Source organism: Oncorhynchus gorbuscha, linkage group LG21, assembly GCF_021184085.1.
Source record: "Oncorhynchus gorbuscha isolate QuinsamMale2020 ecotype Even-year linkage group LG21, OgorEven_v1.0, whole genome shotgun sequence".
Classification (NCBI taxonomy): Eukaryota; Metazoa; Chordata; class Actinopteri; order Salmoniformes; family Salmonidae; genus Oncorhynchus; species Oncorhynchus gorbuscha.
In genome coordinates, this window is record NC_060193.1 from 30,100,173 (window position 1) to 30,126,891 (window position 26,719).

General features: G+C 42.5%; 1 protein-coding gene across 12 annotated transcripts in view; it reads right to left on the reverse strand.

Annotated features, from left to right (window-relative positions):
* Positions 1 to 26,719, reverse strand: part of LOC124008153 (calcium/calmodulin-dependent protein kinase type II delta chain) — a 105,976-nt gene that overhangs the window by 18,016 nt on the left and 61,241 nt on the right. For 6 of the 12 annotated variants that reach the window (XM_046319202.1, XM_046319197.1, XM_046319199.1 and 3 more), the window contains exons 5-8: positions 18,780 to 18,845; positions 16,966 to 17,038; positions 10,375 to 10,477; positions 99 to 182 (exon numbers count right to left, since the gene is read on the reverse strand). In XM_046319202.1, the coding sequence (XP_046175158.1) occupies positions 99 to 182; positions 10,375 to 10,477; positions 16,966 to 17,038; positions 18,780 to 18,845 (326 nt within the window). Of the gene's footprint in view, positions 1 to 98; positions 183 to 10,374; positions 10,478 to 16,965; positions 17,039 to 17,914; positions 17,988 to 18,779; positions 18,846 to 26,719 lie in introns of all 12 variants that reach the window. The other 6 variants (XM_046319196.1, XM_046319198.1, XM_046319194.1 and 3 more) reach the window with 1 other exon arrangement.

The window sequence follows — 26,719 nt, forward strand, 5'->3', positions numbered from 1 at the left end:
CTCATTGTCTGTGTGAGAGCCATGTAGGTCCTTTGTAGTTGGTACTAGCCTTTAGCTCAAAGACCAAATAGATTGTTCCATGTTGGGAAGTTCCTTACCACAGGCCCACATATCCACAGGTTTCCCATAGGGGTCTTTCCTCAGGACCTCTGGGGACAGGTAGCCTGGGGTTCCCGCAAAACCTGGAACAGAGATGAGATGTCATGTAAATTAACTACAGTTCCCAAGATAGATGTACACTTACATCCCACTGTTTTTTGCATTTATTACGATCCCCATTAGCTGCTGAAAAGGCAGCAGCTACTCTTCCTGGAGTACAAACAGGAATAAAACAATACATCATAGTGAAACAATAGCTTGCTCAACATTTGACTGTTACTGTATGTATAATTCACAAAGTTTGAACACACCTACTCATTCACGGGTTTTTCTTTATTTTTACTATGCATTATGAAGGAAAGAAATTCCACACATTAACATTTAACAAGGCACACCTGGTTAATTGAAATGCATTCCAGGTGACTACCTCATGAAACTGGTTGAGAGAATGCCAAGAATGTGCACAGCTGTCATCAAGGCAAAGAGTGGCTACTGTGAAGAATCTCAAATATAAAACATATTTTGATGTGTTAAACACTTTTTTTGGTTACTACATGATTCTATATGTGTTTTTCATAGTTTTGATGTCTTCACAATTTTTCTACAATGTAGAAAATAGTAAAACCCTTGAATGAGTAGGTGTGTCCAAACTTTTGACTGGTAGTGTATGTACCCTGCTCCAATAGCACAAATGCACAGAATTAAATGCACATTAAAATACAACATGATAATATTGTGTGGGTCTGTGTAGTGTGTGTGCGTGTGTCTATGTCTCTTCACAGTCCGCGTTGTGGTGTGAGGTGTTACTTTATACAGGCTTTTTTATATCTGATTTTACTGCTCGACTGAGGTACTTAATGTGGAAGAGACTTCCATGTAGTCATGGCTGTATGTAGTACTGTGTATTTCCCAGAGTCTGTTCTGGACTTGAGGACTGTGAAGAGACCGGTGACATATCTATGGGAATATGAATGGGTGTCTGACCTGTATGCTAGCTGTTTGTACAGACAGTTTGATGCTTTCAACATGCCAATACCTCTCACAAAAGAGAGGTAGTGATGCAGTCAATCTCTCCTCTACTTTGAGCCAGGAGAGATTGACATGCATGTTATATTTTAAGGGCCACCGTGCTGCTCTGTTCTGCGCCAACTGTAATTTGCCTATGTCCATCTTTGTGACACTTGACAATATAAATGAGCAGTAGTCCAGGTGTGATAAAACTAGGGCCTGTAGGACTTGTTTTCTCGATTGTGATGTCACAGACAAACCTCTCCTCATCAATATGTTTTGACCATGTCAGTTTACAATCTAGGCTTACATTATGGGTTGCAGTTTTATATAACTTGCTGTGGTAGCAGACGTGTATCATTTTGAGTCATCAGCATACATAGACACACAGGCTTTACTCTAGGCTAGTGGTAGATCGTTAGTAAAAAAATAGAAAAAAGGGGCCAAGACAGCTGCCTTGAGGTATCCCCAAAAATACCAGGTTTACGCTAGATGCGCTTCCGTTAGGTAACTCTCAATCCATGATATGGCAGAGGATGCAAAGCTATAACAGTCTGCTGCTGAAAAAACGATGATCGCTAATTTCAAAAGCTGCACTGATGTCTAACAAAACAGCTCCTAAATTCTTATTACAAATTTCTTGCAGCCTATCATCAGTCATTTGCGTCAGTGTATTATATGTTGAGTCCCTTTCCTTATAAGCATGCTAAAAGTCAGTCGTTAATTTGTTTACTGTGAAACGGCATTGCATCTGGTCAAGCACATTTTTTTCCAAAAGTTTACTAATGGTCGGTAGCAGGCTGATTGTTTGGCTGTTTGAACCAGTAAAATGGTGCTTTGCTATTCTTGGGTAGCAGAACGACTTATGCTTCCCTCCTGGCCTGAGGGCACACACTTTCCTGTAGGCTTAGATTGAAGAGAAGGCATTTTTTCCCCCACGAAAGATGTCATTACTAGGTGGTTTGTCATTATTTAAAAAATATATATTGTATACTCTAGCACACTCTCTTTACAGAATGAAAAATGAAAATGTCTTTCATAATTTCTGTTTGCATGATACGAAGGTTCATAGTTTGTTGGCATGTCATACCTAATTTTGCCAATTAAAAAAGTCATTAAAGTATTTGGCAACATCAGAGGGTTTTGTAATAACTGAGCCATCTGAGTCCATGAAGCATGAGAGTTCGCCTTTCCCCCCAAAAAAACATAATTTACAGTGCTTTTTACCTTCATTCTTTATATAACTTATCTTTGTTTCGTAGAACAGTTTCTTCTTATTTTTGTTTAGCTTAGTCACATGATTTATCAATGTACAGTACGTTTGCCAATTGTCTGTGCAGCCAGACTTATTTGCCATTCTTTTTGCCTCGTCCCTATCAACCATACAATTTTTCAATTCCTCATCAATCCATAGTAATTTAGCAGTTTTTTACAGTTAGTTTCTTAGCAATTTCATAAATGTGTCAAGTGTGGCATCTGGTTGCTCCTTATTACATACAACAGACCAGATACAGATATTATAAACTCACCAAAATATAAACATCCCCTTTTCAGGACCCTGTCTTTCAAAGATAATACGTAAAAATCCAATAACTTCACAGATCTTCATTGTAAGGGGTTTAAACACTGATTTCCATGCTTGTTCAATGAACGATAAACAATTAATGAACATGCACCTGTAGAACGGTCTTTAAGACACTAACAGCTTATAGACTGTAGGCAAATAAGGTCACAGTTATGAGAACTTAGGGTACTAAAGAGGCCTTTCTACTGACTCTGAAAAACACCAAAAGAAAGATGCCCACGGTCCCTTGCTCATCTGCGTGAATGTGCATTAGGCATGCTGCAAGGAGGCATCAGTGTGTTATATATTAGTATAGTGTGTTTAGTGTGTTTCTTGTGTTGTTTTTTTGCCATTTCTAGCCCCTATGTTGCTCTAGCGCAGTGCTTCTCAATAATTTTGGTTACCCCTTCTCTGCAACAGCAGAGAAGCCAGTCTCACAAAGATAAGACATTGCGAAAGGAAGAAGAATGCCCATGGCCCTCTGCCCTAAGAGTGGATACTGCCTCTCTACACTCAGCCAGAATTCACTCAGTGTCTGTGATGTGAACCTCAGTCTCAATGTGGAGTCAGACGTCATATCAATGAACTGGTCCTCCTCTGCAGAGCTGAAACTAGTTGGAGTTGGTGCATTGAAAGGATCTCTGACCCAGTCATATTGGGAACTGTTTTCAGGATATTGGCAATATTCTGCACGTTTTCGCTGAAAAAACTCAAGCGGCTTATCAGCGTGATTGGGGTGTAAATGTCTTTAAGTGACGCCTTAATTTATTTGGCTTGATGCTGTCCGCTGCCAACATTTATAGACACAGTAAACATACCGGTCTTTCCTCGTCCTCCACCGTAGTCACAGTGAAGCCAAGCGCTACATACGCTTCGTCATATTTCCTCGTCTTCGCTTTCGGGAGACTTATGTTTGTCTCATTATCTCTGTCTCTCTCCACCTTTCTTTTCATCCCTGTTAAGGGTTTGTTATCTGCACTTCATATTTCCTGCTGTGTGCTCTTGTTTGGTGAAAAAAACCTACTCCCTGTGGCAAAAACAAGCATGTGGCGCCCCCCCTCGCACGCCCCAGTATTTGAGAAGGACTGCTCTAGCATTTGAATGGTGTAAACGCCAAGATATTATGACCCCATTCCAGAAAACTACGACTATCAGGAACACGTAGATGCTCATAAGGAATCGTTAGAAGGGAGAGTGACAAACAAACACCCCTGATGACAGAGGGAAATTAATTCAAAGCATACTTCCTTCAGACTGGAATTTGGTATTAACTGATTTGACATATCTTTGTATTATTTATTGAGATACTTAGTTTTCAGGTGATTTTAAAATGACAATTACTTTTAAGAAGCTTTAAATAGTTGTTCAAATAAAATAAAAACTGGTGAGTGAGCGTTGTGGTTTTTCCATTTCAATATTATCCAAATGTTTTGGTTGCACCTCGACACACATCGGATGAGAGTAGAGGTTGACCGATTAATCGGAATGGCCGATTAATTAGGGCCAATTTCAAGTTTTCATAACAATTGGAAATCGGTATTTTTGGGAGCAGATTTGCCGATTAATTTAAAAAAAAAATATTTATACCTTTATTTAACTAGGCAAGTCAGTTAAGAACACATTCTTATTTTCAATGACGGCCTAGGAACGGTGGGTTAACTGCCTTGTTCAGGGGCAGAACGACAGATTTTCACCTCGTCAGCTCAGGGGATCCAATCTTGCAACCTTACAGTTAATTAGTCCAACGCAATAACGACCTGCCTCTCTCATTGCACTCCACAAAGAGACTGCCTGTTACGCAAATGTAGTAAGCCAAGTTTAGTTGATAGCTAGCATGGTTGATGATATTACTAGATATTATCTAGCGTGTCCTGTGGTGCATATAATCTGACTGAGCATACAAGTATCTAAGTATCTGACTGAGCAGTGGTAGGCAGAAGCAGGCGCGGAAACATTAATTCAAACAGCACTTTCGAGTGTTTTGCCAGCAGCTCTTTGTTGTGCGTCAAGCATTGCGCTGTTTATGACTTCAAGCCTATCAACTCCCGGGATGAGGCTCGTGTAACCGAAGTGAAATGGCTAGCTAGTTAGCGCATGCTATTTGTCGTTGTGTTGCTGGTTCGAGCCCAGGGAGGAGCGAGGAGAGGCACGGAAGCTATACTGTTACACTGGCAATACTAAAGTGCCTACAAGAACATCCAATAGTCAAAGGTTAATGAAATACAAATGGTAGAGGGAAATAGTCCTATAATTCCTATAATAACTACAACCTAAAACTTCTTACCTGGGAATATTGTAGACTCATGTTAAAAGGAACCACCAGCTTTCATTTGTTCTCATGTTCTGAGCAAGGAACTGAAACGTTAGCTTTCTTACATAGCACATATTGCACTTTTACTTTCTTCTCCAGCACTTTGTTTTTGCATTATTTAAACCAAATTGAACATGTTTCATTATTTACTTGAGGCTAAATTGATTGTATTATATTAAGTTAAAATAAGTGTTCATTCAGTATTGTTGTAATTGTCATTATTACAAAAAAAAAAACATTTTTAAAATCATTCGATTCATCGGTATCAGATTTTTTTGGTCCTCCAATAATCGATATCGGCGTTGAAAAGTCAATCGGTCGACCTCTAGTTGAGAGCCCTCCACTTTCTTAATATCTTTTTGCAACATTTCATTTGAAGAAAAGTGCGTTATTGGTGTGCGCGCGCTGCTTTTTAATACACTTCTTCCGAAGAATAATTGCATGTAGAAAATGTCCGGCCTCCCTGCAATTAACCTTTTTGACATCTGCCCCCTGTAAGATCATAATTGAATATCCCTGACATACACCATCAAGCATTTCATATTTTATCCAGATACTGACTGTCAGCACTAGTTAGTCTATTGCAATTACCCACAAGAATAGGCTTTAGGTGAGGCAGGTAGCCATATTACTTCAACAGCATTTGACATTGACCCCCCATTTTGTAGGCCCACGAATAAAACATTTTATCTGTGGGATGCAGGGTCTCAACTTAATGTTAGAATAGAAGGTACAATTTCGAAATATGCTTGTGGATCAGCAGTTTTTCTCTTACGTGAGGCACTGAAAGTAGGGTAAATCCATTTGTGTTCAATAATTTGACAGCACCCCTTTTGATTTGAACGAAACCTTCAATACATATTTGCCCGACCTCTAGCGTCGTCCGGGTTAGGGAGGGGTTGGCCGGGTAGGGATATCCTTGTCTCATCGCGCACCATCGACTCCTGTGCGAGGCGGGCACAGTGTGCGCTAACCAAGGTTACCAGGTGCACGGTGTTTCCTCGGCTGGCTTCCGGGTTGGATGCGCGCTGTGTTAAGAAGCTGGGTTGGGTTGTGTATCGGAGGACGCAGGACTTTCAACCTTCGTCTCTCCCGAGCCCGTACGGGAGTTGTAGCGATGAGAAAAGATAGTAGCTACTAACAATTGGATACCACGTAATTGGGGAGAAGAAAGGGGTAAAATAAATAGGGGGGGCCTCCCGGGTGGCGCAGTTGGTAGATACAATATTTTTTATAAGCAGACATTGAATATCGCTTTGAGCACGGTGAAGTTATTAATTACATGGTGTGTCAATACAACCAGTCACTACAGAGATACAGGCGTCCTTCCTAATTCAGCTGCATTTGAATTTGGCGCTCTGCAGCTGCCGGAGAGGAAGGAAACCGCTCAGGATGTTCACCATGAGGCCAATGGTGACTTTAAAACAGTTACAGAGTTTAACTAGGGGTGGAAATAGAAAACTGAGGATGGATCAACAACATTGTAGTTACTCCACAAAACTAACCTAATTGACAGTGAAAAAAAGGAAGCCTGTGCAGAATTGTTTTCTTCCAATACATGCATTCTGTTGGCAACAAGGCACTAAAGTAATAATGCAAAACAATATTACAAAGCAATTAACTTTTTCTCTGAATTACAAGTCTTACAGTTTACTTAAAACCTCTTGGTGTTAGGGGGCAGTATTTTCATTTTTGGAGAAAAAAAAACGTTCACGTTTTAAACGGGATATGTTGTCAGGAAAAGATGCTAGAATATGCATATAATTGAAGGCTTTGGATAGAAAACACTAACGTTTCCAAAACTGTAAAGATATTGTCTGTGAGTATAACAGAACTGATGTTGCAGGAAAAAGCCTGAGAAAAATCCAATCCGGAAGTGCCCCAGGTTTTGAAAGTGCTGCGTTCCAATGACTCCCTATTCAGCTGTGAATGTACCATCAACTTTCTACGTATTCCCCAAGGTGTCTACAGCATTGTGACGTAGTTTTATGCATTTCTGTTGAAGAATAGCCGTAGGCGGCCACATTGCGTAAGTGGTCACATGGTGGCTCCGAGAGAGAAACAAAAATTATATTTTGGGAAAAATGAACTTTGGCTGTCTACCTGGGAGTCTCGTGAGTGAAAACATCCGAAGTTCATCAAAGGTAAACGATTTAATTTGATTGCTTTTCTGATTTCCGTGACAAGGTTGCCTGCTGCTAGCTAGGCTATGATAAACTTACACAAATGCTTGTCTAGCGTTGGCTGTAAAGCATATTTTGAAAATCTGAGATGACAGGGTGATTAACAAAAGGCTAAGCTGTGTTTCAATATATTTCACTTGTGATTTTCATGAATAGGAATATTTTCTAGGAAGATTTATTTCCGTTGTGTTATGCTAATTAGGGTCAGATGATGAAAACGGTCCCGTGCACGGGATGGGGTGTCACTACAGGTTAAATCTGCTTTAAAAGCTATGGCAACAACTGAAAATAGTAGTCTGGCAATGACCAACAACCAATTTGGGATACCTTGACAAAAATTGAAAATAATAAATGGGCAAATTTTGCACAATCCAGGTATGGAAAGCTCTTGCATTTACCCAGAAAGAGTCTTCTACAAAGGTGTTTCTACAAAGTTTTGACACAGGGGTGTGAATACTTATGTAAATTAGATATTTCTGTATTTAAATTTTCACCAAATTTGCAAAAAAATCTGAAAACATGTTTTCACTGTCATTCTAGGGCATTGTGTGTAGATTGATGAAAGAAGAACACATATTTTATCCATTTAGAATTAAAGGCTGTCACAACAAAACGTGGAATAAGTCAAGGGGTATGAATACTTTCTGAAGGCACTGTATATTAATGTGGGCCATTTTTTTGCCCTGATCCAGGCTGCTTGTTTGTTTTTTTGTGCTTTACTGGCGTAGAAGTAGGCATGATATTGTGTGATATTTTACAGTACATTTGAGCTGATCGTGCAGGGTTAACTGCTTACAGAGGGATTCCTACTAAGGCAAACTGTCTCAGTGCTAACAGTGTAATTCAGGTTTATAGGCACAGGATTACTGCAGACAATAGCTATCAGATTGACAGAAATATCCAGGGGAGTTAGAGGAACATACATTTGGTTACTTACATCCACCGTACTACCATTTCTACGGGACTTTCAATGTCCTCTGTTGCTGATTATGACAGGTAGGATTGGAGCACAAATAGACCCAGGCCGTCAGGCTCTAAAACTGTTCGCAATGTTGCTGGAGATAATCCTGGAACCCCTGTGTGTCTCGTTTAAGAGACAGCCTATTAGAGGTCAAATGAATCCTTAATGCAATGTTTATGGGCCACAATTAACAAGCTTCCAAAACTTCCCACTGGAACGGCCACCTGGGGAACGTGGTGTGGCTCCCCGCCAGTGGAATGCAGCCTACTTCTCTAAAGAACTAAAATTCCCAGCATGCCCTGGGGCAACACCAATGAACTGGGTAGATGATTCTCAGGTGACAGCCAGCCCAGGGTATTAGGATAATTAGTCCGCCATCCTGTGGGGATAAGCAGGCAAATGGCCCTGTTTATCCAGCTAATAAAACCTGCACTATAAACCCAGAGAGCTGACACACCTCAAAGTCTCACGTCTCACACATTAACCAGGTAAACAAACTACGTAAACAAATAACATTTTATTTGTCACGTGCGCCGAATACAACAGGTCTACAGCTGTTATTTAAGTCTCCACGACCAGTACTGAATCTAAGTGGACCTTACAGTGAAACCTTACAGTGAAACCTTACAGTGAAATGCTTGCTTACAAGCACTTAACATGTATTTTTCTGAACTGCATTGTTGGTTAAGAAAGTATTTACTAAAATCAACTGAAGATTAAAAAATGTAAAATAATAATTAGAGCAGCAATAAAATAACAGTAGCGAGGCTATATACTGGGGTAACCATTACAGAGTCAATGTGCGGGGGCACCAGTGTTTAGTCCCAGGGTCCTTAGCTTAGTGATGAGCTTTGAGGGCACTATGCCGTTGAACGCTGAGCTGTAGTCAATGAATAGCATTCTCACATAGGTGTTCCTTTTTTCAAGGAAGGAAAGGGCAGTGTGGAGTGCAATAGAGAATGCATCATCTGTGGATCTGTTGGGGCAGTATGCAAATTGGAGTGGGTCTAGGGTTCCTGGGATAATGATGTTGATGTGAGCCATGACCAGCCTTTCAAAGCACTTCATGGCTACAGACGTCATTTAGGCAGGTTACCTTGGTGTTCTTGGGCACAGGGACTGCTTGAAACATGTTGATATTACAGACTAGGTCAGGGACAGGTTGAAAATGTCAGTGAAGACACTTGCAAGTTTGTCAGCGCATAATCAGAGTACACACCCTGGTAATGTGTCTGGCCCTGCGGCCTTGTGAACTTTGACTAGTTTAAAGGTCTTACTCACATTGGCTAAGGAGAGCGTGATCACACAGTTGTCTGGAACAGCTGATACCAAAGTACTTTTAAAGTTCGTGTGTCTTTAGATATTGTTTAGAATAAAACTTGGTCTGTAAAGCACAGTACATGCTTAGTTACACCCTGGGGCTATATAGTAAAACAACATATTTCATAGGGGTGAAAAAATATATAAAGATAGGGAAGTCATGTTTTTGACGACACTGGGCCCTTCAAGTATTGCTAAATTAAGGCAAGAAAACAGATCCACCTGTGCATTTATACGTTTTGAGTGTTGGGCGAAAAGTTTTTAAAATGTACCACTTACTCCTGAAATTGGCACCAAAAAGACAGATGTTTTAGTTTTTATTACATACATCTCTGCTGTAAAATGTGCTAGAGAAAGTTCTCTCTTCAAACAGGTGAGGCCATTTTTAATTGCATCATCCTGTTGGAATTCTAGACTATTTTAGTGTAGAGAAAGAGTAAGTAATATTTACAACTTTTTAAATCGTTTTGGTGCAGATTTCATGTGTAAGAGATAGAGAGAATAATACTGTGAAATGTATGATAACGCCTTTTAGTGTAAGAGCCATTTGAAAAGACCGCCTGCAATTTCAGCCTGTGATGGAGTTTTGGTCTGCCTGGTGTCATCACCAAATGAGTTAGACTAATAACAAAGAGTTCCAAACCACTCTGCCAATAACAGTTCATTCCCCCTCCCTACTCAGACCACTCCCAGTCCTAGCAACATTTGTGCTTGAAAAACTGCTCTTTGCTAAGAAGTTCTGTAAAAAATAAAATAAATAAATAAATAATTAATTGAAAACAATCACATTAATTGTTACCTAGAAATTAATTAATAATTAGATAAAAAAAATGGCTGCATTGGAAATTTAAAACAAGTCTTCAAATGAACAACAAAGTTTGGGATCCTTGGTGATATTTGAACAGTTTTCTTACTGACTGGTACTCACCGAACCATGCCTGCTGGTCTCCCTGCACCTCGATGGCCAGACCAAAGTCTGCCAACTTCACCGCTGCGCCCTTCAGCTTACTGGCTAGGAGCAGATTTTCAGGCTTGGAGTGGAGAGAGATGGGAGAGAGACAGGATTTCATAACTTCTCATATAGCAACATACGTGAAAATGGACATGTCCGCAATAATATATTATACAGTAGGTGTATTCTGTATAGTATTTGGGGTGATATCCACACTGGGTTGTAAAACCTAGACGGTGGGTCATCTCACCATTGACAAATGGTATGATCCCCACTATACCTACAAAAGTATGTGGACACCCCTTTTATTATTGGATTCAGTTATGTTACCTGTTGCTGACAGGTGTATAAAATCGAGCACACAGCCATGCAATCTCCACAGACAAACATTGGCAGTAGACTGGCCTTACTGAAGAGCTCAGTGACTTTAAATGTGGCACCATCATAGGATGCCACAGTTCCAACAAGTCAGTTCATCAACTTCCTGCCTTGCTAGAGCTGCCCCGGTCAACTGTAAGTGCTGTTATTGTGAAGTGGAAATGTCTAGGAGCAACAATGTCTCAGCTGCGAAGTGGTAGGCCACACAAGCTCACAGAACGGGACCACAGAGTGTTGAAGCACATAAAAAATAATCTGCCTGAGAACACTGCCTGCCCGAATGCATAGTGCCAACTGTAGTTTGATGAAGGAGGAATAATGGTCTGGGGCTGTTTTTCATGGTTCGGGCCCCTTAGTTCCAGTGAAGGGAAGTCTTAACGCTACAACATGTAATGATACGAGTGCTGAAGCGCGTAGCGCATTACAATCTTCTGTCCTCGGTTGCAACACTCATTACCAAGTTCCAAACTGCCTCTGGAAGCAACATCAGCTGGGCTGTTGATCGGGAGCTTCATGAAATGGGTTTCCATGGCTGGGCAGCCGCACACAAGCCTAAGGTCAGTAATGAATGGAGTGATGAATCACGCTTTAACATCGGACAGTCTGACAGACGGATCTTGGTTTGTTGGATGCCAGGAGAATGCTACCTGCCCGAATGCATTGTGCCAACTGTAAAGTTTGGTGGAGGAGGAATAATGCTCTGGGGCTGCTTTTCATGGTTCGGTATAGGCCCCTCAGTTCCAGTGAAGGGAAGTCTCAACGATATTGCATACAATGACATTCTAAACCATTCTGTGCTTCCAACTTTGTGGCAACAGTTTGGGGAAGGCCCTTTCCTGCTTCAGCATGATGTCCACGTGCACAAAGCGAGGTCCATACAGAAATGGTTTGTCGAGATAGGTGTGGAAGAAATTGACTGGCCTGCACAGAGCCCTGACCTCAACCCATCATACACCTTTGGGATGAATTGGAACACAGACTAAGAGCCAGGCCTAATCGCCCAACATCAGTGCCTGACCTCACCAATGCTCGTGGCTGAATGGAAGGAAGTCCTTACAACAATGTTCCAACAACTAGTGGAAAGGCTTCCCAGAAGAGTGAAGGCTGTTATAGGAGCAAAGGGAGGATCAACTCCATATTAATGCCCATGATTTTGGAATGAGATGTTTGACGAGCAGGTGTCCACATACTTTTGGTCATGAAGTGTAGTACCAAATTCCATTAACCAAATGATATTTTGGCACATTACTATGGCAATCCCCTCTATAACCCATTCATAACTTATCAGTACTGTGTAATAATGAAGTCCATCGTGTCCCCCCCTCCCTCGTGTCCCTGTGGGGCCATGCATGTTCACCGTCACCAAGCCTGCTTCTCTAGGGGAGCAGCTCAACGCTCTCACTCAACACACACTGGGGACAATATTACACCAGCTACGTCAGTGTTGAGTAACAGGATTGACACTGATACTGACACAGCAAAGAGACTGGACACAGCTTGATCTTCACAAAGATACACGAGAGTGTGTAATAAGCCACACGCCGTCAAGGCTGCCGTCCAGCCCAAGGTGCGGGGCTACAATGTCTGAGATTGACAGTGACTCATGCATAGTCCACATCGAACAGGAAGGGGAGGGGCTTAGAGAACAGGTTACAGGTTGAGGATTAACGCCGTTGCTGACATTTTCAAAGCGGCTTCTAGGAGCCTAAATTGGAAATATATTCAAGAGAGATAGGCTTAATGTAATAAACAGGAGATGTGAGTAGAAGCTGTTTCAGACACTTTTTGGAGCGAAGCTGCTTTGCTTGCGGGGCAAATACATTAGTTACAGTACCTCAATAACAGTATGTCAGTGGACTGACCACTTCTATGGCCTAGATCAGTGGTCACCAAACTTTTATGAGTCAAGATCACTTTGAGTCAAAAATGCAAGACGAGATCTAACGCTTAGATTTTTTTTTTGGGGGGGGACTTAAAACGTAAGCCTATGCAACATTAACCAATTAAAAACAGTTCTGTAGCAGAGGTTTGTGCAGTAAGCTATAGGCTCAATACATTATCACTGCATATTGGTTATGCTTGAATTACTAGTTAGGCACAGCTGAGTGAGCATAATAATTGGCTTTAGTTTATTTTTACTGGACTGATGGCCTGCATCTGATGGTCAGTCTGAGGGGTGGGAGTGAGCGGCGGTGAGGCTGCCTCTCACCCGACTCACCGTCCCTCCCCTCTCGCTACCTCCACTTTAAAAAAAGGGGACACAGTGTTCCAGCTGATGGCGAATCTCAAGTCGCACTGCATGAATTCTGCCTCATGCACCAACTCATGTTGTTACGCCTACGACCAGAGAGAGTGAAATATTCCTCGATATTAAGAGAGACAAGCCGCTAACAATAACAACGTATGATTATCGGAACACTTTGCTATATTCCTTCATTGCAGCTGCAGTGCTGGTTGTAGTGTGAGTGGAAGTAGGGAGAAGACGCATTTTATGGCTTATAAAAGTTTTGAAATAAAGTGTTGGGACATTGCTGAATAACTTAAACGTTGAGTCTCTCTCTAGTCATGGTTTTAAACGTTTTGAAATCTCAACAGTATCAACGTTGCTGTGAGTTCGAAGGTTTATTTTTACAGTCTGGAAACTGTGTAGCCAGTGGTAGGCCTATAGGTGCACTTGAATCTCTGGGCCTGTCGGGTAGTTCTACCGTCAGACACGTGAAATGGTTGAAAATGGGGACACTGCCTTCCCGGTTCAGTGTACCTACCGCCAACAGCGCGAAACAAATCAAAAACTAGGAACGCAAGGCTTTACTGTTTTTTGTTACAGAAACGTTTGGTAATCGACTAGGAATACCTTGGAGATCAACCGGTTGGTGACCACTGGCCTATATAAAGGAATCAATTCCTCAACATTATAGAGCATCAAATCAAACAAGGTAAATTCATGATCATTCATTGGTGCAGTTAGTAGAGCATTTGTGAATTGTGATTCGTGCAGAACAGTGGGCGGGGACGGTGCTCACATGCTACGGGGGGGTGTAAGTGCAGTCAACAGTGGCATGCAGTCATTGCAAACACCCCTACTAACCCAGCCTCCCTTCCCCACCAGAAAATCATGTAACCTGTGTGATGTGACTGGAAGGGGCCAGTTAAAAATGTAAAAAAATCTCAGCCTCATAACATCCATCATATAGACCAGGGCTATTCAACTCTTACCCTACCAGGTCCAGAGCCTGCTGGTTTTCTGTTCTATCTGATAATGAATTGCACACACCTGGTGTGCCAGGTCTTAATGCAGTCCCTGATTAGAGGGTAACAATGAAAACAACGCAGTGGAACTGGCTTCGAGGTCCAGAGTTGAGTCTTCCTTATAACACATCATCCCTAAACAGCTTTAAAGTAATAATGTGCTTCATAACCAAATAGCTATTAAGGAAGACTCAATATGTCTAACAATCCCTAAATGGGCAGATCGAAACATTGTAATCTAATCTAAACGCACATATGAGAGCTATAGTCCCTAGCTAGTGTAGCTTTCAGGACTGGGTAAATTAATTGTGGTGTGTGTGGAACCTATCTAGCTCACTGTGATCAGGTTTGACGCCCGGTCCTCAGGGCTCCTGTGTAATGAGTCTAATTTAATTCAGGTCTAGCAGCCATAAAGATGTAATTATTACTAGCCTCGGTGGCCTTACTGTATCTACTGCAACCGGGAAAGATGCACTAAGCTTTCAGTCACACACACACAACTACAACGCTGACAAATTCACCCGTCTACCCTCACACATATATCTCACTTACTATTCCTCAATCTCCTAGCTATAAATCGGTCTCAATCTCAAATTCAGGGATTTAAACCAGTGGCTTGTTATCTAAACCTAGAGGGAGCGGGGAATCTACATGAGGGCAGTGGAGGGAGAGAGAGAGGGGACAGGGACAGCCCTGGTCTCTAATGCACTCGTCCAGACCAGCATCATCCAGAGTGGCCTGACCTCCCGTGTGGACAGGCAGAGGAAGAGAGAGAGAGAGCAACAGCGTCAGTGATTAGAGCAGCTGGGAGGAAGAGGAGGAGGGGAGATTGGCCAGAGGGAACGAAGGAGGACAAGAGGGAAGAGTTCAGGAAGAAAATAAAAAAAGAACAGAAGAGGAGCGAAGGAAAGAGGATGAGGCATGAAAAAGGAAATGGACAGATGAGCAGGGATAATGAGACGAAGAGGAGGAGGTAGACCTGAACAGAGTGCCGTCAGCGTCGAGTCCGACAGAAGTCAATGAGTCTTGAACGAACAGCTTGAGAGGGATGTCTGGTCTGATGCAGTCAGTCTGTGTGTGGTCTGGTGGAAACAGTCTAGAGTGCAAACTGCTTAACTGTATCCAACTAAATTTAGGTTGGTTGGATACAATGGTACCGTTCAGTACAATTGCAGTGTGTCAAAATTACTATATGCATGAGTGTGTGCGAGTGTGTCCAGGTGTGTGTCAATATGGGTCCTCCCCCAACGCACACGCGCACACACGCACACACACACACACACACACACACACACACACACACACACACACACACACACACACACACACACACACACACACACACACACACACACACACACACACACACACACACACACACACACACACACACACACACACACACACACACACACACACACACACACACACACGTAGGTCACACCAGTGTGAAGAGATGGCCTTTCATCGGCCTCTTTCATGCTTTGTTTTGCTCATATTTGTTTTGTTTTTTGTCTATTCTGCCGCTCCCCATGGTAACAAGCTGGTAGCAGCCAATCAGAGCACTGACTGAGAGGGCCTCGGCGAATGCAAACGCAGGGTGATTATTTCAGGAGTGAAATTGTGCTCCTGGCTGCACCTGGCTCATTTGATTAGCAAATTTGAGTTCTGAAACTTGCCATGACGGCAATGACCGGGAGGATTGGAGAAGGGTACACCCTAAGAAGGTCGTTCCATGAAATGTGTGACTTTTGATATTTTAAGTAGAAACTGTGCACCAATATAGATTTAAATATATATATAAACCACATGAAGAATTCAATAAAATCGATTCTTAATATGAATAAAGATTTGCTAAAGAAAAGAAAATCAACATTTTGACATGTCCCTCTGTGCACCCTATGACCTCCAGGAAGATTTTAACCCACTTAACCCCAACATTTCTCCAAGTTTTCCTAGATATTTTGTTGCTTTGACAGTCATTTCTGAAGATGATTATTTATCTAGTGTCATTAGTGATTCCAACCTGTCCCTCATTTTAAAGGCCAACCCTGTTATGTGAACTGAGCTCATGTTAATATGATGAAACTCCTATTCCTGAGTGGGTTGAGTATGACACGTCAACCCTGTTACCCATAGATAGACAGGCTAGAAATGTTTTATCCATTTCATTTTTTTTATGTGAAGATTGCATTCAATTGCATCTCCCTGTCGCACACCACAAGTTTCCATTCCCCCTGTCACAAGGGAATTTATACCTGATTTAAGATAAAATCACAACCATGTTACTTTATTTAGCACCTACTAAGCACTTAATAGTATTTTTGTTGGTTAAGCCTCAAGATGGGGGAACATGTTGTTTTATTAAGTTGAACATTTGCTCTTTATGACAGAAAGGAAAGGCACTAAATTAGTCGAAAGACCCAACAAGGGCAAGTCTCCAAATTCTACTTGGACAATGTGACAATTTCATCCTACTCATAGTATTAATATATTATTTAACAAGCCTGATTTTATCCACCATTGAATTGGAGCCATTGAATTGGCCCTATTTCCGTGCCTATTAACACCACCGTCACTGTTCTGAAGACAAACACGGTGCGTCAGTGTAGGTGTGGACGTAAGAGGTCGACATGCCTTTCCATAAAGTCCCAAATAAGACTTCCTTTCTGTAATTACCATTTCATCAGCGTTTAACTGGCCGAGCAGTCACTAATGCAGTGGAAAAGTTCAAACTCATAATTTGACCCTGTGCCTCCCATGTCTCAACTGAAAAAGACGTGTCAGAGACAGTCTATCAAAGTTCTTAACCCTCAAAGTCAAACGGATAAAAAGTCTGAAAGTCAGTCAGGATGAGTGGGGTCTCCGTGCAACTAGAAGAGTTGGAGGGAGAGGAAAAAGAGGAAGGGCTGTGTTTGGCTTCCTGGCATTTCTACTCACCTTCAGGTCGCGGTGGACCACGCCCATCTGGTGGCAGTGGAGCACGGCCTCTAGGATCTGCTGAATGCAATGACTGCATGCAAACACCAGGGGGCGTGGGTTAGTGACAAGCTCACACTCACTGTGTGCCGTGCGTTCTCCTTGAGACGGGGGTGGGGGGGCAGCAAGGGTGGTGGAGGTGGTGGTTGGGATGATGTTTAGGCCATTGATTTGTTAATATCCCTCCAACTACCACCCCTATAACACCAGTACTCCAGTGTAGAGCCAATGTATTTACCCAATTGAATGTGACTGCTTTGACTATAAGGTGAAAGCAAGATTGTAGATATTCTAATAAGTGAATGCGGCATAAGTTAAACAAAAGTGTGTTCTGATTGGACCATTAAGAACAAGGACATCTGGCTATGACATCATCACCCACCACCCCCACTCACTGTCCCCCCCGGGTCTCAAAACAGAAGTGGTGTTAGCTCCCCGCTGGCTGTGAGCTCGACCCTGGGGAGGGTAAGGAGGTGTAGGAATTGATCCTATTTATACCCCTCTTAAACCAGAAGGGGCTTATCAAATACGCCCAGGACCCAGGCTCACAGCAGGCGTTCAGAGCAGAGAAACGAACACCGGAGAGAGATGCTACATGCACATCGTCTTTGGGTTTACAAAGGAGGAAAAGGTGAGCTGTGTCACCCCCCCCCCCCCCCCCCTCACCGCCCTGCCGCCCCCGCGTGGGCCACCTAACCTCAGCCACGAGTAGTGATTGGTGGAGGGGTCAGGGTGGCTGCTGGTAGGGGATTGGGTTTGGAAGAGAGGAAAGCGGCTTGTGGGGTTACAGGGTGAATGGGAGGGGCGGAGCGGGGTGGATGTTAATTGGTGGTGAATTTCTGGCGGACGGGTGGGCAGGCGGGCGAGGGGGGCCGGCATGGTGCCAGCATAGCCTCTGTTGTGTACTAACCTTCATGTCCCTGTGAACTATACCACTTTGGTGACAATGATTTACACTTTCTAGAATCTGCTGTATGCATTGGCTGTGGAGGAGAGAGACAAGGCCAGAAGAAGCGAAGAGGAGAGAACACACATCAGAAGAAGAAAAGGAAAAAACACACAAAAAAAGACAAAAACGAGAAAGGCAAGCGAAACTGTAATATCAAAAGTAAAAACTAGAGAGACAGAGACTGAGAGACTGAGAGACAGAGAGAGGAGAGTAAAGTTCACATCATGTTCCACCACTTAATCTTTTGGAGAGTGACAACGCTATTTCGGTCACAGGGACGCTAATTGACTTTCAATATCAGGAATGACAAAAAGGACTGAATCTTTTAACAGTCTCACTTTAAACGGAACATGGCTTTTTGGAATGAGTAGGAACTAGCCATATTAAAATGATATGACCTCAAACCCAGGTCTTTGTTTGGTTAATGACGTGCGCTATACAGGGGGAAATGGATCTGCAGACGGCAGCCTCGTGACAGGAGAGCAACAGAAAAACAGACGACAGAGGAGTATCTCCATAAGATGCATGCCAGACAACGCACGCAGATAGAATACAGATATCATCACCTCTATTACTAAAGTACAGTAACAAAGAGAACGAGGGTGTATGCAGTAAACACACAAGTACAGATTGTGGGCACACGCATAATGTGTTATGTTGAGGCAGTAACTTGTGTCATTTTTAAACTCTAATGATGAAAATTGTGTACAACTAAGTGAAGTAGAATGTGTGTTTTTTTATATATATATTTTTTTACATCCACTGACATGTGTTCGACTAGACCAGTAACATTAGTTGCAGTTAAGTGAGTCTGTGCGAGTCTGACCTGGCGTCTGCTTCGCTGTAGTACTCTCTGGCTACGATGTCCTCAAACAGCTCCCCACCAGTCACCCTGGAAGAAAGGGGAATAGGAGACGTGATGATTCCATGCTAGAAGTTCAGGAAAACAGCGGGAGACCCGGAGAACGAGGGTGCAGTCAGCTATGCAAATCTGCCTTTCAGGCATCTTTCGAGGAGAGAAACGAGACACCAAAAGATGTCACGATTTGGACAAAACAGCAAATATGCTTGTGCTTTCTGATCATTAGAACAGCATTAGACACCCCTCCAACGGTGTTCGAATAAAACATGTAGTTGACATATTAGATTGGAATGCATTCCTGTGTGTTCCAGTGAGCTAAATGTCCCGATTCGTAAGTGTTATTCCAAGGAACTGGGCAACACAGGAGATGGGAATGTTTCATGTAACCACTCTTGGCACTGGAACGACACCAGACTGTTGTACATGGATTGTGTTCAGAGTGCAACACACCGCAGTCAAAACGTCCAATGGATTCTCGCAATGCTTTCAGTTTGTTCCATATAACGTCGTAGTAATGCATTAAAAATATAAAGGCAGGTGAATGTAACATAATTCTATATGTTTTACCTTTATTCACGGTCAATGTCATTTGCCTCATTTGTCTCATCGTTTTGTCGTCATTCTTCTGGCCAGGTTTATTTGGGTAAAAGGAAAGAGAAGCTTTCATCCCCGCAATTCACTAATCTCAGCTGCCTAAGAGCGGCACCCTTTTTTTGTTTTTTTAACAGCCCTTAGTCAAATTAAATGCAGCATTTTAAATAAATTGGGACCGATTTCCCCCTCCAGCTGCCAAATTAAACACCGCCAAAAACTGCTGCCAATACACAAGGGAGTGATAGAGAGAGATGGAATGATAGTGGAAGTAATGGGCATTGAGCTGGATGGACTGTTCGAAAGAGCGAGGGAGAGTAGACGTAAAGTTTTGTCTTCTGGAGTGATATTGATGTGCGTCAAAAAAAATGGTGAAATATGGATGCAACATGCAGTAGCATATGAAGAAACACAGACATTGTTGCTGGGGAGAGAGCTATATGGAAGGAACTCTAATCAAATCACTCAGATCAAAAGGCTAGCGTTCAAACTAACTGTGATGCATCATAGGAGCCAGGCCAACAGACCTCGAAACCAATACATACTTTACTGTGTCCCCTCTAAATTACAGCCCTGAGTTGTTCGCTGTCCAGATGACCCCCACCAAGGGAAAACTCTGGGGCATTAATTAGCTTTAACTAGGGCCCAGAGTTTCAGGAAACACTCAGAGCGAGACGGGGATTTCCAGCCCACTTTGACATCTGTGGAACATAAGGTTCGTTTTGGCATGCTGCCATTGGAAATAAACACACTTGATCAGCCAATGGATTAACCTTGTAATCCTTAAAGGAGGAGATAGGCGTTTAGTCTATTTAAAATACCCGTGCAGAGCGGTGGTATATTCCAATTTCTCACTACATCAGAGTCTATGAGAAGATTAGACTGTTAAGAGTCATTTACAAGCCCATCACATAATTTGACTTGAGGGTGAGAAAACAATGCAAAACATTTTTTTTAAACTACAACACCCTTTCCTAGTGCACACAGCCCACACACAGTAAATACCAGTGGAAAATAAAGTGCTGTCTACTGGTAGGAATAAATCAGGAGTGTTTAAGTTCAGGGAGAGACTCCTGTGCAGAAGAACATCAGGGGAAGAGGAGAGGGCTGGGCGTTCAGCCTTTAGCCCTCCTTAAAATAAGGACCCCCCCCCCCACAAACAGCCTGGACGGCTGCACTAGTGCGCACGTCATTATTGCCTTCGAGGCCACCTTTGGAGCTGCCCACTTAGATTTCCATAAATATGAATCATGTAAATATCCTTGGGGGCATGAGTCGAGCGATGCCTCAGGACTCTGCGTTGACACCTCTGAACAAACATACACATTTACAAAATATTCAAAACAACAGTGACAATGCAAAACATTGCTCACAGACCAAGTGTGTGAGCTCGTGAACTTTTCTTATCTATCTTTGCAAGCTTGGCCAGCTCTGAACCAATGGTAATTGCGATGAACCCTTCTGTTCTTTGGATGATTATGTAAATTCACCCGGAAGGGAGCGGTGAGGAGAAAAGACAACTGACAGAAAGGAAGCCGATGAAGGGAAGATGGTACTGGTGAACAGAACCTAGGAGAGGAGGCAATCAACGGAGCACATCTGTGTTAGTTATTCCCACGTCCTGCCTGAAGAGCGTCTGGGGACACACATGGAGGAAATAGAATTGGAATTAGTTTTGGTTTATCTAGCAACTACTACATGTACAGTGTGCTTACAAATGAATATGCCCCGCTAACAGGTAGGGCTGGGAATTGCCAGGGACCTGGCCATTTCAATATTATCCCGACATATATAAACTCAGCAAAAAAAGAAACGGCCCTTTTTCAGGACCCTTCACAGATCTTCACAGCTTCACAGATCTTCAATGTAAAGGGATTAAACACTGTTTCCCATGCTTGTTCAATGAACCATAAACAATTAATGAACATGCACCTGTGGAAAAGTCGTTAAGACACTAACAGCTTACAGACGGTAGGCAATTAAGGTCACAGTTATGAAAACTTAGGACACTATAGAGGCCTTTCTACTGACTCTGAAAAACACCTAAAGAAAGATGCCAACGGTCCCTGCTCATCTGCGTGAATGTGCCTTAGGCATGCTGCAAAGATACATCCCACAGCAAGAACTGGCAAATCTGGTGCAGTCCATAAGGAGGATCTGCACTACAGCACTTAATGCAGCTGGTGGCCACACCAAACACTGACTGTTTTTGACAACCCCTTTGCTCAGGGACACAATATTCAATTTCTGTTAGTCACATGTCTCAGTTGTTGAAACTTGTTATGTTCATATAAATAATTACACATGTTGAGTTTGCTGAAAATAAACACAGTTGACGGTGAGAGGATGTTTCTTTTTTTGCTGAGTTTACGATACTTAGGTGTCGAAACTGTATTTATTGCGATTCTCACGATTCTACATACAGTGCATTCGGAAGGTGTTCACAGTTTCACTTTTTCCACATTTTTTTATGTTGCAGCCTTATTCTGAAATTGATGAAATAACTTGTTGTCCTCATCAATCCACACACAAAACCCCATCATGACAAAGCAAAAACAGTTTTAATTATTTTTTTTCCGCAAACAGAAATACCTTATTTACATAAGTATTCAGAACCTTTGCTATGAGACGTGAAATTGAGCTCAGATGCATCTTATTTCCATTGATCATCCTTGAGATGTTTCTACAACTTCATTGGAGTCCACCTGTGTTAAATTCAATTGATTGGACATGATTTGGAAAGGCACACAGCTGTCTGCACAAGTTCCCACAGTTGACATCGCATTTCAGAGAAAAACCAAGCCATGAGGTCGAAGGAATTGTCCGTAGAGCTCCGAGACAGGATTATGTCGAGGCACAGATCTCGGGAAGGGTACCAAAACATTTCTGCAACATTGAAGGTCCCCAAGAACACTGTGACCTCCACCATTCTTAAATGGAACAAGTTTGGAAACATCAAGACTCTTCCTAGAGCTGGCTGCCCAGCCAAATTGAGCAATCAGGGGAGAAGTGCCTTGGTCAGGGAAGTGACCAAGAACCCAATGGTCACTCTGTCAGAGCTCCAGAGTTCCTCTGTGGAGATGGGAGAACCTTCCAGAAGGACAACCACCTCTGCAGCACTCCAGGCATCAGGCCTTTATGATAAAGTGGCCAGACGGAAGACACATGACAGCCCGCTTGGAGTTTGGCAAAAGGCACCTAAAGGACTCAGACCATGAGAAACAAGATTCTCTGATCTGATGAAACCAAGATTGAACTCTTTGGCTTGAATTTCCAAGGGTTAAGTCTGGAGGAAACCTGCACCCTCCCTACAGTGAATCATGGTGGTGGGAGCAACATGCTGTGGGGATGTTTTTCAGTGGCAGGGACTGGGAGACTAGTCAGGATCAAGGGAAAGGAGCAAAGTAAAGAGCGATGCTTGATGAAAACCTGCTCCAGAGCACTCAGGACCTCAGACTGGGGGCAAAAGTTCACCTTCCAACTGGACAATGACCCTAAGAACACAGCCAAGACAACACTGTAGCTCAGTTGGTAGAGCATGGCGCTTGTAACGCCAGGGTAGTGGGTTCAATTCCCGGGACCACCCATACGTAGAATGTATGCACACATGACTGTAAGTCGCTTTGGATAAAAGCGTCTGCTAAATGGCATATATAACACAGGAGTGGCTTTGGGACAAGTCTCAATGTCCTTGAGTGGCCCAGCCAGAGCCCGGACCTAAACCCGATCGAACATCTCTGGAGGGACCTGAAAATAGCTGTGCAGCAACACTCCCCATCCAACTTGACAGAACTTGAGGATCACAGAGAAGCTCCCCAAATACTGGTGTGCCAAGCGTGTAGCATCATCCCCAAGAAGACTCTAGGCGCTTCAGCAAAGTACTGAGTAAAGGGTCAGAATACTTACGTAAATATGATCGTATATATATGCACCCCTGACAATTTCCATGATTTCCATTTATAAATAATTGGGTGTTTGGATCAGCAATTTCATTTTGATCTATCAAATAACTGATGGACACAGTAATATTTCAGTAGTGAAATGAGGTTTATTGGATTAACAGAAAATGTGCAATATGCATCAAAACAAAATTAGACAGGTGCATAAATTTGGGCACCTCAATAGAAAAATCACATCAATATTTAGTAGAGCCTCCTTTTGCTTAAATAACAGCCTCTAGATGCTTCCCATAGCCTCTAATGAGTGTCTGGATTCTGGATGAAGGTATTTTGGACCATTCCTCCTTACAAAACATCTCCAGTTCAGTTAGGTTTGATGGTTGCCGAGCATGGACAGCCCACTTCAAATCATCCCACAGATTCTCAATGATATTCAGGTCTGGGGACTGGGATGGCCATTCCAGAACATTGTACTTGTTCCTCTGCATAAATGCCCGGGTAGATTTTGATCAGTGTTTTGGGAGGTTGTCTTGTTGAAATATCCAGGCCAGGCATAACTTCAGCTTTGTGACTGATTCTCCAACGTTATTCCCAAGAATCTGCTGATATTGAGTGGAATCCATGCGACCCTCAACATTAACATGATTCCCAGTACCGGCACTGGCCACACAGCATGATGGAATCCCCACCCAATTCTACTGCGGGTAGCAAGTGTTTTTCTTGGAAAGCTGTGCTCTTTTGCCGCCATGCATAACGTCCCTTGTTATGACCAAATAACTCAATCTTTGTTTCATCAGTCCACAGCACCTTATTCCAAAATGAAGCTGGCTTGTCCAAATGTGCGTTTGCATGCCTCACACGACTCTGTTTGTGCCGTGTGTGCAGAAAAGGCTTCTTCTGCATCACTCTCCCATACAGCTTCTCCTTGTGCAAAGTGCATTGAATTGTTGAACGATGCACAGAGACACCATCTGCAGCAAGATGATGTTGTAGGTCTTTGGAGGTGGTCTGTGGGCTGTTTTTGACCGTTCTCACCATCCTTCGCCTCTCCGATATTTTACTTGGCCTGCCCCTTCTGGCCTCAACAAGAACTGTGCCTGTGGTCTTCCAATTCCTCACTATGTTCCTCACAGTGGTCACTGACAGCTTAAATCTCTGCGATAGCTTTTTGTACCCTTCCTCTAAACCATAATGTTGAACAATCTTTGTTTTCAGGTCATTTGAGAGTTGTTTTGAGGCCCCCATGTTGCCACTCTTCAGAGGAGAGTCAAAGAGAACAACAACTTGCAATTGGCCTTAAATACCTTTTCTCATGATTGGATGCACTTGTCTATGAAGTTCAAGTCTTAATGAGCTCACCAAACCAATTGTGTGTTCCAATTAATCAGTGCTAAGTAGTTACAGGTATTCAAATCAACAGAATGACAAGGGTTCCCACATTTTTGCATAGCCTATTTTTCACATCTGATTTAATTTCATACAACTTAATATTGCTACACTAAAAATCTTTGTCTGGAGAATACCCCAGTACTCAGCTTTTATTAGAAAATGAATGGCATGCCACTGTGATCATTTTCTGTGACGACAGAGTAAATTATTATGCAGCCTCAGAGGGGTGCCCAAACATTTTCATACGACTGTATATATACACACACACCCACACACAGTTGAAGTCGGAAGTTTACATACTCTTAGCCTTGAGTCATTAAAACTTGTTTTCAACCACTCCACAAATTTCTTGTTAACAAACTAGTTTTGGCAAGTCGGTTAGGACATCTACTTTGTGCATGACAATTAAGTTTTCCAATACTAGATTATTTCACACAAATCTAGAGGGTCAGATGTTTACATACACTAAGTTGACTGTGCCTTTAAACAGCTTGGAAAATTCCATAAAATGATATCATCGCTTTAGAGGCTTCTGATAGGCTAATTGACATCATTTGAGTCAATTGGAGGTGTACCTGTGGATGTATTTCAAGGCCATACCTTCAAACTCATGGGAAAATCAAAAGAAATCAGCCAAGACCTCAGAAAATAAGTCTGGAAATGGCTCCCAAGGATGAACCAATGAGACGCCTTCTGTTTCCAAGAGATGAATGTACTTTGGTGCAAAAAGTGCAAATCAATCCCAGAACAACAGCAAAGGACCTTGTAAAAATGCTGGAGGAAACAGGTACAAAAGTATCTATATCCATAGTAAAAACGAGTCCTATATCGACATAACCTGAAAGGCCGCTCAGCAAGGAAGAAGCCACTGCTCCAAAACTGCCATAACAAGCCAGACTACGGTTGGCAACTGCACATGGGGACAAAGATCGCACATTTTGGAGAAATGGCCTCTGGTCTGATTAAACAAAAAAAAATGGTACCGTATGGCCATAACGGCCATCGTTATGTTTCGAGGAAAAGGGGGGCTTGCAAGCCAAAGAACACCATCCCAACCATGAAGCACGGGGGTGGCAGCATCATGTTGTGGGGTTGCTTTGCTGCAGGAGGTACTGGTGCACTTCACAAAATAGATGGCATCATGAGGATGGAAAATTATGTGGATATATTGAAGCAACATCTCAAGACATCATTCATTCATTAAAAATCCTACAATGTGATTTTCTGGATTTTTTTCTCATTTTGTCTGTCATAGTTGAAGTGTACCTATGATGAAAATTACAGGCCTCTCATCTTTTTAAGTGGGAGAACTTGCACGATTGGTGGCTGACTAAATACTTTTTTGCCCCACTGTGTGTGTGTGTGTGTGTGTGTGTGTGTGTGTGTGTGTGTGTGTGTGTGTGTGTGTGTGTGTGTGTGTGTGTGTGTGTGTGTGTGTGTGTGTGTGTGTGTGTGTGTGTGTGTGTGTGTGTGTGTGTGTGTGTGTGTGTGTGTGTGTGTGTGTGTGTGTGTGTGTGTGTGTGTGTGTGTGTGTGTGTGTGTGTCCTTCTATTTGAATAACTAAACTGTGGCTCTATACAGTGAGCATATTCATTATCTAGACCTAAACCTATTCAACTCAATTAACTTTCATCTCAGGAGAGCTTTTAGAGCCAATAGCATTGTAGGCCTACTGAACTAGGTGTGTAAGGATACTGTACATATCTTATAAAGCCAGGAAGGGATTGCATTGTTTCTGGTCACTATAGGACATTGTAGCCGGAGCCATGTCTTTTTCTTTTTTTACGAGTTCGATCATCTTCAATATTGCAGATAGATTGTGGCTTCCAGCGTTTTTTTGTAAATATATTTTCCTTGATTATTTTCTCCTAACCCTAACACTACTCCCCTAATTGGAGTAACTACTTCCAGCGTATACATACTATATACATTTTATGAACACAATGTATTTAACAATAGTTATATTTTGTTTGTTTTAAATCCCATCCCTCCCATCTCTCAACCCCATCCAGTTTCGATTTCTAT